At 37.9% G+C, this 13662-nt stretch overlaps 1 protein-coding gene across 1 annotated transcript in view; it reads right to left on the minus strand.

Moving 5' to 3' along the window:
* Positions 1-2052: 2052 nt before the first annotated feature.
* Positions 2053-13662, minus strand: part of LOC107104790 (adipocyte enhancer-binding protein 1-like) — a gene marked incomplete at its 5' end in the record, with an annotated part of 20545 nt that continues 8935 nt past the window's right edge. Inside the window, 9 exons of the mRNA XM_015404878.1 lie at positions 2053-2626; positions 4676-4775; positions 6291-6430; positions 9370-9616; positions 9696-9821; positions 9904-10077; positions 11680-11876; positions 11993-12116; positions 12204-12311. Coding sequence (XP_015260364.1) covers positions 2055-2626; positions 4676-4775; positions 6291-6430; positions 9370-9616; positions 9696-9821; positions 9904-10077; positions 11680-11876; positions 11993-12116; positions 12204-12311 — 1788 coding nt within the window. The remainder of the gene's footprint in view (positions 2627-4675; positions 4776-6290; positions 6431-9369; positions 9617-9695; positions 9822-9903; positions 10078-11679; positions 11877-11992; positions 12117-12203; positions 12312-13662) is intronic.

Consider the following 13662-nt stretch of genomic DNA (forward strand, 5'->3'; position numbering starts at 1 on the left):
TAAATGAAGTTATTTAATGATGACATCATTAAAACAGTTTTTACCCTTAAAGAGAACAGATATTAGCCTGAAGATGCTTTGCTAACACGACTTTCCCTGAGAAGTAGCCAATCACAGGCAGTTTATTTCTTCAGTTGGTTTCCCCCTCAATGTATGGAGCTAAATCGGCCTCACAATTTTCACAAATACACATATGTGATTCATACATGAAAAGGACAAGATCCACACACACAAAGCAGGATTCAGGCAAGCATACAAGATCCACACATGCACAGCACATTATTCGCCAAAGTATTTCTGGTCCATAAACAACTATGAATTAAATTACAGTAAGTACCATTGGTCTTTAAACTGCTCTGCATTTGTGTGTGGATTTTTGACTCTCCTGACATGCCTTGATACACAAATGCATTTTTTTAAACCGGATGGTTTGCAACCAATTACAGTGCTCCCTTGTATAAGCCAATCACAAGAAAGTATCGTGCTGTGAGTGTGTGTGGATCTTGTACTGTGTATGTGTGGATTTTTTGTGCTTGCGTGAATCATTGTGTGAGACCGATTTAGCTCCATATCAAAGTGACCAAAATTGACATGAGCTCAGAAAATGTTCCACGTGAAAGTAGGAAGGAACATAAAAAGCAAGAGAGCGCAGCGAAGCATGGAGTCATGCATGTGGCACACTGGGGGCCTCATGGTATTAAATCCAGACACGTTTAGGTGTTTTAAATAAAACTGCTCCTATATTTATTATATATGTGCATCTTTGGCAGAACCTTGTAGTATTATACCTTTTAAAGCAATAACAAACAGAAGGCATGCTTTAAACTGTGTCTGGCCTCATATCAGTGGTTAATTTGGTTGGCATTAGTAACTAAACATCGGTCTCCAGTAACTAACTCATATTTATGACAAAAAAGGAGATTCTCAGACATTTGCCAACATTCACAGCATGTTTAAAGAATTTTGGAAAACCAAAAGGATAAAACTAACTTTGCTGCAGTGAGTTCCTGTTATGTTGTGAATGTCTCTTTCTCAGCCTGAATAAATCACAAATGTCTGAAAAATATGTAAAATACAACTTCTTAGATCTGTGTGCTTCGTCTGACTTCGTTTTACTACTATAATATTCTACTCACTACATCAAGTTTTGCCCTCATTCTCAGGTAAGTCAACTTCCACACCGAATAGCTCTGTTATTTTGACCTGTAAGACTTTATGGTGCATTTAATGACCAGAGAGGTATCGGAATCAGCATTCCCAACGATCTAATTTATGGAGTGAATTTTGTTCCATTATTGTTGCAAGCGAAGAACAGATTTTTAAATCCACATTTGAAAAAAAAAAATAAAAAAAGAATATCCAGAAATTTTCCACTTGTTATTTCAAACTAATATTTTTCAAATGTTATTTTTTTTTAACTTTTTTTGTGCTGAATTTAGATTTTTGAATAATAGTTAATTTTTTAATTATATTTTTAAAATCGTTTTTCTTCAGAATTTCATGGCTATACTATATATTTTTTCTGTTATTCATTTCATAATTTGGTTTTTATTGATTTAATTATGAATATTTCAGGCCTCCATATATAGAGTAATATAACTTGACAATAATAAAATTTGTTAAACTCAATCTGAAAAAGAAATAAAAATTTATCGAAATGTAGAACACGTAAAATAAAAGAATAAACATTTAAAAATATTTAAGATAACAAATTGTAAAAAAAAAAAAAAATTTATACATTTAAAAACTTAAAATGTGAAAAATAGAAAAAGACCCCTAAAAAACAATATCTGCGAAAACAAATATTAAAAACATTTTATTAAATAAAATCTTCTCTCTTGTTTAACATTTCTGTTCACAATGAGTTTTCTTTTCTTCCAACAATAATGGAACAGAATTCACTCCATATCTGGTCACTGATCAGGGTTTAGTGTTAAAAATCCACCAGTTTCTCGGTGCATCTCTCACTCCATAAAGATTCCTAAAAACAGAAAAAGCTGAAAGACTGCAGTGCCAGTTTGTGGTTATTGATGAGAGATAGGCCTTAATGTGTTTTAATCAATTTTATATTCAAAGTTATATTCCTGTGTGGGCGCCGAGTCAAATAAGAAGGCGTCAAACGGGTTTTCTGTCCAGCTGCCCACAGGAAACCAGGAGTCGTACCAGGAGGTCGTGCTCTCAGTCTCTGGTGGCTGTGTTGTTGTTGTTGTGGTGGTTGTTGTTGTTGTTGTTGTCGTAGTCGGGGGGGTGGTTGAGATCCTGCCTCTTGACCTTCTGGCTTGCAGTCGTCGTAAGCGCATCAGTCTGAGCCGCCTGAGTCGCTCAGCTCTCTGAGGGTTGGCCCGAGGGTATGCTACTGTGGTGGTGGTGGGCGGCGCCCCAGTAGTCGACACAGTCGCCTTCAACCTGTTGGTTTTTGGAACGACTCGAATGGGCCTGTTCCCATTCAGAGCCATGATCCTTTTGATCCGGTCCCAGTTGGACTTGGCTAAGGTGAAACTGCAGGGGGTCGCTCCGGTGTCGTAGCCGACCATGCAGAGCCGCGTGTGGGAGGTGTGGCCGTCTGCTTTGGCCGTCACCTTGTACTCTCCAGGATTCAGCAGCCGCCAGTAGTCCCCGCTGGCAGCTAGAGACACAAGTGGAGGAAGAAAATGACAACAACCAGAAATAGTTACTTTAACAATGAGGGGTTTTATGTGAAAGAACAACACGAGTTAGCATCTAACCGTAAACTGGAAGAAAAGGCATAAATTATTTTAATTTAAAGCAAAGAATGAAGAACATCCCGCTGACCAAGAAACAGCGATTAAGATTTCAACATTTCAATCAAACAAGGAAATTAGACCAATTTCTCTAGAAAAAAATGACCAGTAAATCCTTGTAGGCATAAACACAACAAGAAAGGTAGCCTATGTTTGCCTATTGCAAAAAAAGAAAGCAAAGAAGGCTTTCAGTGTCACTATCTTAGTCTGGATTTTTTTTCATCAACAAGAGAATGAGTTTCCCTTTCACTTTGTTCAGCTTTATTTAAAGCAACTCTATGTAACGTTTAGCCACTAGGGGCGCTATTAGCCAGGGTGTCATTCCGAACTTAGTCCCGCCCACAACGTTTGAGGTCGGGAAGTTCGGTCTGGCATTGCTCAATATTAGCGCGAGTATGCTCGCACAAAATCTGGCGGGCCAATCAAATTGTCAGGGCGGGCTTTATACGATGATGGACAGATGATCAAGAGTAACGTAATCAACCACGTGACCAAAGCGCGCTTGGGTGACAACAACAATGGCTGCCTCTGGAGAGTTGAGGTGAGTAGATTCTGCTATTAGGTCTGTTCTAGAAGATATCGACAGCAAATTACTTTTAAAAGAGAAACAGAGAAACGCGATCAAGGCTCACACTTTGATTTTTGTTGACAACAACTATGCATCGCCTAACATACGTCACGCACTCCGTTGCTCTTATTGGTTGTAGGTCTATCCAATTGAGTGCAGAGGCATTTTTTTTCCTGGTTCGTTCGAAACACGCCCCATAATCACAGCTCTATGGAGCAGTATCAGACTCATATTCTGACTAGAATTGAGTAGGACTACGTCAGGCTAGGGCGCTATACCTGTAACCAGTGGAAGTTCTAGACCAGTGGTCTTTAACCTGTGGCTAAGAACGTTACTCGTTGCTCTTAGCTTTGGTTTAATGTTTATAAATATTTATTTCATGTCATCCGCTCCATCCAATGCAGATCATTGGCTCCATCCATATCTAGTGAAAACTAGTGTAATTGGATGAGTCATAGAACGCAAACACTCATTGGTTAGCTAAAGGAAATCATCAGAAGCAAGCAGGTGTTCTTCAAACTGCAAACATGAATTGTCTATGCCATGCTACAATGTAGGATTCAGAAAAACATGTTGAAATGTCTGAAAGATCAGACACAGGCGAGAGCGTAACGGGAGACGGAGACCAACAAGACCTTCCTCATCCTTGGCCCTATCTCAAAGAATTTTTCAAAACTGAGCTTTCAATTCATATAGAGGCATCTAGCTGTTACTACTACTTTTATACTTTAAGTAGTTTTTGGAGCTCATACTTTTTCACTTTTACTTGAGTAAAGATGTCAAGTTAATTTACCAGTGTGTTTTTAAACAGCAGTATCTATACTTCTACTTAAGTAACAAATGTTTGTACTTTTGACACCACTGTTAAAAACACAATAATATTTTCTATTAGGCAAAGTTGGAAAACCAATTTCTTAACTTTTGAATCTACTGGAGCATAAAAGCAAGCCAGGAATGCAGACAAGGAGCATGGACTCCTGTTAGTGATATATCAGGGAGCTCCTTACATTGGATCTGCACGCCTAGAAGGTTAAAAATGCTTGAGGAGTAGTTTACATCAGTGTGTTTTAGGTAAAACTGTTCAGATCAGTATTTATTACACATGTGCACATTTGGCAGAACTCCGACATAAGGCTGCAAATGGTCCTCGAGCCTCACTTTGGACACCATGGCTTTTCGTCTCAATTTGATTAAACAGTGATTCAGCTTTTGTCTGCATGAAACTGTTTTACTCCAAGTTTCTTTTCCTTTGGTTTTTCTTTGGTGCCAAAAATAGTGAAACCATTCGTGCAGGATTTTTTTTTTTTTCCAGCTGTGTGGTTTTATGTGTTGGATCCTGACATACCGGTTTTGACATCATGCCGGAGGCCCTCCACAGAGATCGTAGCATTAGGCAGCGGGTTTCCCTCCATGTCTCTCACTATGCCTTTTATTCCTCGATTCACCTGCAGAACCAAGGAAAATATTCTCAGGGCAAAATTCTGTCTAAATATAAATTATCTGATACTGAAAGTTTCAAGTGAACAGACAGAAGACTGGAAAAAAAGATAAAGGAAGTAGAAGGCAATGTTTTCAGTTTGGTCAGATCCATTGAACTATATAGAGGCTGTATACTCCTAACTCATAGTTTGTTTTGTTTACTGAAATCCATCAAAAACAACTGGTGCAGTTTGAAAGATTGGTGTTAGTTAAATCTCAAATCCTTTGGTTCTCAACAAATCTGAAGGGTAAAGATCCAACCAGACATCAGTGTTGTCTAAAGTTGTATCGAGGGAATTTAGAGAGTCAATCTATAGAGAAAAATAACCTTTAAAAGCTTCAAAATAAAAATTAAAAATTGAGGGTAACTTTCCTGTAATCTAGATTTTATATTTTCAAATTATTATTTTTATTTTCACATTTTATTTCAATGTTCTTTCTTTTTTTTTCTCCAGATTTTAGAATTTCAAGTTTAATTTTTCAGATTTAACTTTTTCAGATTGATTTGTGGGGCGGGCTTTCCTCTACAGTTAGGTGCAAAGATACGATTCTATTTTTATTGATCCAGAGCGAGTGTTTGCACTGGTCTAAAAATATGAAACCTGTAAAAAATTTGACAAGATGTTTTAAATAAAATTTTAAAATATAAAATCTGTGATTAAAAAAATCCAGAAGTATTTTTTTATGTATATATATATATATATATTTTTTTTTTCTTATAACTTTCAATCCATGATCCCATATTTGTATTTCCATTTACAAAACAGGTATACATTAGTTTTTTCTTTCAAATTATTCCTTTAAACACAGTGCTCTCTGCATGAAACAATATTGGAGCATAAGGTTGTTGTGATAAAATTACTTTATTGTACAGTCATATGAAAATGAGGAAAAAAATTACGTTTGAATGCTTCAAAATAAAAAAAAAGGCTTTTGAGAGTAACTTTCCTGTACTCTAAATGATATATTTTCAAATGATTGTTTTTATTTTCATATTTTATTTAGATGCTTTTTTTTCAGATTATAGGATTTCGAATTTTATTTTTCAAATTTCTTGGTTCCAGTTTGATAGTTATAATTAATTTTTTTTTTTTTTATTTGCATCTTACAGATCACCTGTAGGGCGGGCTTTCCTCTACAGTTAGGGGCAAAGATGTGATTCTATTGGTCTGCATGAAAATGAGCAACAGCATTTTTATTGGTCCAGAGTGTGTGTTTGCACTGGGCTCAAAATATGAAACCTGTAAAAAATTAGACAAAATGTTTGAAATAATATTTTAAAATATAAAATCTGTGATATTTATTTAAATGTAAAATATGAAAGATTGATCAAAAAACAAAACACAGTTCAACAGTTAACTTTTTTAAATCAAAGATTTTTTTTAAAATTTACATTTACAAAACATGTTTTAAATTTTATTTTTCTGATTGATTTAATTTGATTAATTGATTTAAATTAATTTAAACACAGTGGTTCTCACTTGCTCCATGAAGGACAGAAGAGCCTCGCGGTTGTTCTCCCACTCTAGTGGCAGTTCGCTCTCATGGGGAAATTTGTCACAACCCAGAAAGATGGAGAGTTCGAAGCAGTTGGTGTGCAGGTAGCTGAAGTCGTTCATACCTGTGGAAGAAGTCCATGGAGTTTATGGTTTAGAGAGATCTTTACAAATTATTTAAGAGAAAAATGAAACGTTTATGTCTTTTATATACTTTAACTTTCTGGTAAATCAAATTATTGCTTAGGACTTTAACCAACCATACTATGGAGGATAAAAAGTGCCAAAATTAAATAAATAAATACAGCATGAAATAAATAAATAAATGTGTCAATAATTAATTAAATGTGGAATTAAATAAATAAATGTGTCATTCATTAATTAAAACCACGTCACTAATATAAAGTGCCACANTATATACTTTTACTTTCTGGTAAATCAATGTATTGCTTAGGACTTTAACCTACCTTACAGGTAAGACCTAGAATTTATAAAAAATTTAGTCTTTTTCTGATGTAACATGTTTAAAAAGTATTATCAGTCTTATTGCTAATAATCACTTAAAGGGCTAAGGTTCGTTTTAGTGCTCAGTAAGTGGCTCTTGAGCTTCTGCCTGCTCTAGTTCTGTGCTGTTAAGTAGCCAGTTCCCAGGTTTTTCTAACATATTTTAAACATCATAATGGCATCCAGTACCTGATCTTAAACACTTGTGCTATTTGAAGTCAGACACATGTTGACACCATATTTTGTCAGGAGAAAGTTGAATATTCTGTAGCTGATCGAGCAGCGGACCCCCGCTGGAACGGGGAATCCAGCGATAGCTGTTGTCATTTGTAGCGGCTTGAAGTTAGAAGTGTTCAGTAAAAAAGTGCAAATACTTAATTTTCTTACTTAAGTAGAAATTTTGGCTATTTATACTTCAATCCATCCATTCCTTTCTGTCACACTTATTCCTGCAGGGGTCGTGCGGGGTGCTGGTGCATATCTCCCGCCGTCTACAGACGAGAGGTGGGGTCCACCCTGGACAGGTCACCATTCCATCACAGGGCAACACAAACAAGACAAACAGCCATTCACACACACACACACACCTAAGGATAATTAAGAGAAACCAACTAACCTAACAATCATGTTTTTGGACTGTAAGAGGAAGCTGGAGTACCCAGAGAGAACCCACGCATGCTCAGGGAGAACATTCAAACTCCAATGCAGCAGTGCTACCCACTGCTCCACTAAGCAGCCAGCTATCTATACTGGATTCATTCTTTTTTAGACACATTTTTTCTTCTACTCTTTACATTTTTAAAATAGACTTGTTATTTTTGTTTCATTTAAGCCAATTTTCCTTTTGGTCTGTTGGTATTTAAAAAACAAAAACAATCAAAATAATTGGTCTCATCCAGACAATTAATTACATTATGGTTGGACTCGGTGCTGCACCAACTTGTTGTTCTTCACATAACAAAATAAATAGTTTTTCAAGATGATGCAAAGTTAAAATTGACACATTAGCTATAAAACTAAGAAAATTAAGTATAAGGAAGTTATCATCCAGAATTGTAAAAACAAAATTCTCTAATACGGTCGTGCAGTAACCAGAATAAGGTTTACATTAATTAATTAATTAAGTAATTAGTTTTACTTTAGTTTTAAAAATGGTACTTTTACACTTTTACTTGAGTAAAAAGCTTAAGTTGATAGTCTAACCTCTATGAAAGTGTTTTTAAACGGTAGGATTTATACTTCTACTTGAGTAATAAACATTAATACTTTTGTCACCTCTGCTTGAAGTGAATATAAATATTTTTTAACGAGGTAAAAACTGACAGTACAAGAATATAAAATCAAACATATTTTTTCCGTCAAGTTTTTACATTTTATCTAGGTATCTATAAACTGTTTCACTATAGTCCAGTAACAATCTATTTGAGTAGAGGGACCAGACCTCTCCCACTTTTTTTGTGCATGCAAAGATACATACACTAGTTTTCTTTATTTAAACTTTATTATACTGTCAGCATAATTTAAAAAAAACTATCATGCTGATAGCTCTGCAGCAGCAGAGATCATTGCTTGAATGCAGTGACCATCTCCCTGCCAGGTCATTTACCTGTTCAGACCTGTTCAGAAGAAACCTGTTCAGAAGAAAAGAAGCATCTTCCATGTGGTTTCTGAGCTCTTTTGCTTCTTTAAGTTGCAACTAATGCTTAACATCAGCCTGAACATCCGTGATCCCGATGGGAAGCTATTTCTCAAGGCTATTCTGGAGCTACTAGGATCTGGAAACATCTGAACGCCGTCTTATGTGACTTTAGCCTACTAAACCAATTAGTAAAGAATCTTTTGGCATCATAACCAAAAGTTAATATTTATATTTTGGACTAGTCAAAAAATATGAATTAATTATCTACATACTATAGATCTATTTTCTTCGATATAACAGTACTTTTATTTTGTAGCATGATGACATTTTCTAAATTAATTACTTTTAACAAAGTTATTGCTTTGATAAAAAAGTTGTTGCTCTAACTTTTAAAGGAAAAACATTGTAGCTGTTGGCCACTAGGGGCGCTAGACGTGAAATTTACAGGTCTAGCGCCCCTAGTGGCCACAATCACCACAGCAGTGTGGCAAAAGTCAATAACCAGCACCGCCGGGGCAGGCCGGACCACGCTGCGCCACACAAAGATCCAGTGAAGAGCCATTAGGTCGGAGAGGGGGTCTCGGTTACCTTTTGTTTGTAGCCTGCTAGCGTTCTCTGCCCGTATTATGCTTCTACTAAATATAATAGCAAAGATATATGACTGTAAACTAGGAGTGTTAACTTACCAGTCTAATAATAAAATTTGAGAAAACAGAATCAGTTTTACATCCAGCTTCTTCTATCAGCCTGCGCCAACGGACAAACTCCTTTCCAAGATTGACTCTTGTTTTTCCTTGGGCATGATTCCTTTCACATTTTCTCTTTTTAGCCTCCTCAGGAGATTTAAACGTTTTCCTTGCCAATCTGCCCATCCAAACCTTAGAACAGTCCTCTATGGTCTGTTTGCCATATTTTACTTACTGCCCACCACAGGCTTCCAGCTGGCTCTGTTAATGATCCCCTGCCCTCCAGTGACATCATCGCCGTGACAGGATCCCCTGTAGGTCTCCGTCATGGTCAGATGGCTGTGTGCGTACGACATCGCCAACCAGCGAAACATGGCGTCATCGGCCGTCTCCCTGAGGGCTCCTTCGTTCTGCCGCTGAATCCGAGCCCAGGTCTCTTCGTTCATCTCAGCATTAGCCCTCCAACGCCGGCTGTCAGTTAACTGACATAGAAGGACGGTACAGAGTCATCATGCTCATACTGCTCAACATCTTACATGCGTTAAGTTCTGATAGACTTACAGAAATTGGAGGACGCTGCATATCAAAAGGGTAAACCACCATTTTCTCTCCTCCTTGTAAATTGGCTCCAAGCACAAATGGAGTGCGCTCCATCCATGAAATTATAGCTTTAGTCTCGACTGCGAGCTAAAGTAACGAAACACTATTAATACAGATGTAAAAGATAAAAATCAAAACAGAAAAAAGCTCCTGGTGTCTGTAGACTCACAGAACCACTGAGGTAGTTTTCCGGCAGTGGAATGTGATGATTGGGCACTATACGAGGAACCCAGCCTCTGTCCTCAGCTCCCCACAAGATGCTGTTCAGATCCGGGAAGTTCTGGAAGAGGTCATAACCTTCCTCAGTCCAGTGGCCCAGCGCCCAGTTTCCCATCTCAGAGCCCTGAGGTACAGAAAGAGGACATTTAATGACTGATTCTTTATCCTGGAATTGTGAAAAACCGTGTTCACGTTTTTAGTTTAAGTTACTGACATTGCTGTTATTCAACAGAGACTTGTCACATTTCGCTTTAAAAGATCAAACACGAACACTTTGAACAGTAGCTTTGGCATATAGGTTAAGCTGGACAATGTCAAAAGCCTTTTTACAAATAGAGGGTTAAATAATTGCTGTTGTGCCATAACCCAGAACCACACCTATTTCTATTACAAACCCCACACTAAGGCCCCATTTCAACTACCCTTTTGAAATCGTGCTGAGATCGGTCCATGCATGGTAACCGAGAAAACGGTTGAGTGTAAATAGCACACAAAACTAAACTGGACTGTGCCAGACACAGGCTCGGTTCAAAGATAACAAAGTGCGCATGAGCAGACCGCGTCATCTGCTAACAGTCAGCCTTTCTAAACATTCAATACTAGCTTCACTACCGTCCAACACGATTTCCAGAGATGATTCTGCTTAGTAGTGTGATGAACCTCAACTCCTGTCATTTCCTGCATCTGTAAGCCCTGATTAGACTTTCTTTTTTTGTATCCACTTCCCAAAAGCTGACTTTGTCAAGTCAATTCACCATTCTTCGTCTGACTGTCTGCAAACTTCCAGTCGGCCTCAGCAGATGGCCGCTCACACTAAGCCTGGTTCTGCTGGAGGTTACTTCTTGTTAAAAGGGAGTTTTTCATCTCCACTGTCGCTACAAGCATTCTTAGTGGGAGGGATTGCTGAAGAGTCAATGAGTCGATAAAATCAACTAGTTTTCCTTAGATAGAAAACTTTGAATCAATTTGATGTATGAAATTAACTCTCTGCATTTGGGCCAGACAGTTGCAAGATCCACTACTGCTAATTTTTTTTTTTTTTACAGCACTAGTGGCTGTTGTTTGGACAGTAGGCTGACAGGAATGGGGGTATGAGAGAGGAGGAGAAACTTACGGCAAAGAACCACAGGCTGCATTCGAACCCGGGTCATCCGCGACAAGGACTAAAGGGCTGGTTATACTCACGCAACAGTTTGTCGCAGTGAGCTTGTCGAAGGTATGACACAGACATTTTTGATCTATGCTAAATTTTAAAGCGTGGTCTGCGATATGTAATTCCACGCCAAAATGCAAGAGGGACAATCAGGAACTAGCTGTGGGTCTAGATAGGGCTGAGGCGGTGAGGATGTGGGGGCAAGTTTGTGCGACATCGGAGAGACATAAGGGCAAAGGGTCCCAGCGTTCTTGCGCACCTCGCTCTTCTAGCTGGTCCATCTTCACGAGTCGTTTTCCACAATGGCGGTCATATACAGGTCCTTCTCAAAATAATAGGATATTGTGATAAAGTTAATTATTTTCCATAATGTAATGACCAAACTTGAACATTCATATATTTTAGATTCAATGCACACTAACTGAAATATTTCAGGTCTTTTATCGTCTTAATACGGATGATTTTGGCATACAGCTCATGAAAACCCAAAAAGTCCTATCTCACAAAAGTAGCATTTTGCTTGCCAAATTAATGTAACAAATTTGACTCCCTATGAGTCTTGGTTGACCGCACCATCTCATAGGCCAGCTCGTATGCGTCTGGGTTCAGCGATGGCACCAGGTGGATCCTCACTCCATCTACCAGGCGTCGAACTCTTGGGTTGTCATCTTTGTATTCCTTACAAAGGAACTGCATCAAAAGCAGGAGAAGCTCCCGACCCAGAGCCTCGTTGCCATGGAGACCGGCTGTGTAACGGAACTCCGGTTCTCCTAACGATGGTTCAGAAAATCGGGACAGATTTGCATTAAGGGTGTGAAGCTAGTGAGCTCACAAAAAAATAGAACAAAGTGAATGACCCGTTGAATAGAGAAGAAAAAATGTCAACCTTCCTCGTGTTCGCCAGGGTTGTCGGAGATCTCCATGGCATACATCTTAAGGCCTTTGGAGCTTTTCCCAATGTTATAGATCCGGGTAATATTTGGACACTCCTCATTGATCACCTTCATCATCTAAAACGAAGCGATGAAAGAGGGAATGAGATCAGAGCTGGTTTACGTCAGCCAGAGGTAAACCAGGAGGCTCAGCCAGCATAAAACCTGTCTCATATCCTTATAGTTGTGGTGTCTGAAGTCCAGGTCGTCAGATGCGTTGACCTCATTCTCACTTTGATACCTGCCTGAGGGCATAAAGGACACCATGTCAGAAAGAAATGCATTAATATTTATATGAAACGTGTCATAATTGGAAGTACATGCAATTATAGATTATTAGTGTGGAGGGTTAAGGGAGACAAAATTAAATAAATGTATCACAAAATAAATTAATGTAAAATGAAATAAATAAATAGACCATTAAATATCCCATGAAATAAATAAACTAATTTATTTATTTCATACATCATAAACTAATAAAATGTTTCATAAAATGAACCATTATATAAATACACGTACCAATTTAAGATAAAATGAAATAAATGTTTCATTTCATGTTCCATTAATGAATTAAAGGTACCATTTATTGTTCATTGATTTTATGTTTAAATGTTTTCATTTCATGATACATTTTTTTATTTTGTCCCCTTCAACCCTCCATATGTTCAATATGACACATTCAAGCATTTATTGGTGTATTGATTCTTTAAAGAAAGGTGTTTCAATATTTCCATGTCAAATATTGGTAAAGCATAAATCTACTTAATCAGAAAAATGCTTTCTCTTGTTTTAGATTTTGTTTTATTTTTGTTAAATTTTGTTACCCTGAGCTATCTCTATAGTTATGCTGCTATAGGCTTAGACTGCTGGAGGACACAGGGACCCCTTTTTCATCATTCTGCTTCATTCTATCTTTATTCTCCCACTCTGCTGAATCTGTTAGTTCAATCTCTAACTGCTCTTTCTCATAATAGCTGGTCTGTTCCTGTTTGGCTGTGACTCCATCCTGGAGAGAAATATCAGCTGTGCTGCTGCCATCAACACCTTTCTTTACAGATTTTGTAGCTTGGCCTGTTTTTCAGTGTAGTCCTGTTTCTCTGACTGTGAATGGCTGGATGTGCTCTCTTCATCCTCTGACATGGGAGTTGGCCCAGAGCTCGTCTGCCTGGCTGTGTGTTTCCTGGACCTTTTACAGCTGCTTTCTGTATCTCTACTTCTGTTATGTCAAAGTCCAAAACTGGGGTTCAGAACAAAGACTAATATTAGGCAGAAGGTTGAGTTGCTAACCATCAAAGTTTAACTTGTTAGACCAGATGGTTTAAGAACTACTTACCACCTAAAATATTTTAAGCTAATTCCATGCTGTCTGATAGATCTATAAATGGTAAAGAGAACTGGGTCGCATTTTGAGTTGCTTCTTTATCTCTGCTTCTGTCTCCTTGAACCCCAGTCGGCCTCAGCAGATGGCCGCTCACACTGAGCCTGGTTCTGCTGGAGGTTTCTTCCTGTTAAAAGGGAGTTTTTCCTCTCCACTGTCGCTACAAGCATGCTTAGTATGAGGGACTGCATTTGAGTCAATGAGTCGATGAGATCAACTGGTTTTCCTTAGACAGAAAATATATAT

This window comes from Cyprinodon variegatus, unplaced genomic scaffold (assembly GCF_000732505.1).
Source record: "Cyprinodon variegatus isolate N-32 unplaced genomic scaffold, C_variegatus-1.0 Scaffold1884, whole genome shotgun sequence".
NCBI classification, from domain to species: domain Eukaryota; kingdom Metazoa; phylum Chordata; class Actinopteri; order Cyprinodontiformes; family Cyprinodontidae; genus Cyprinodon; species Cyprinodon variegatus.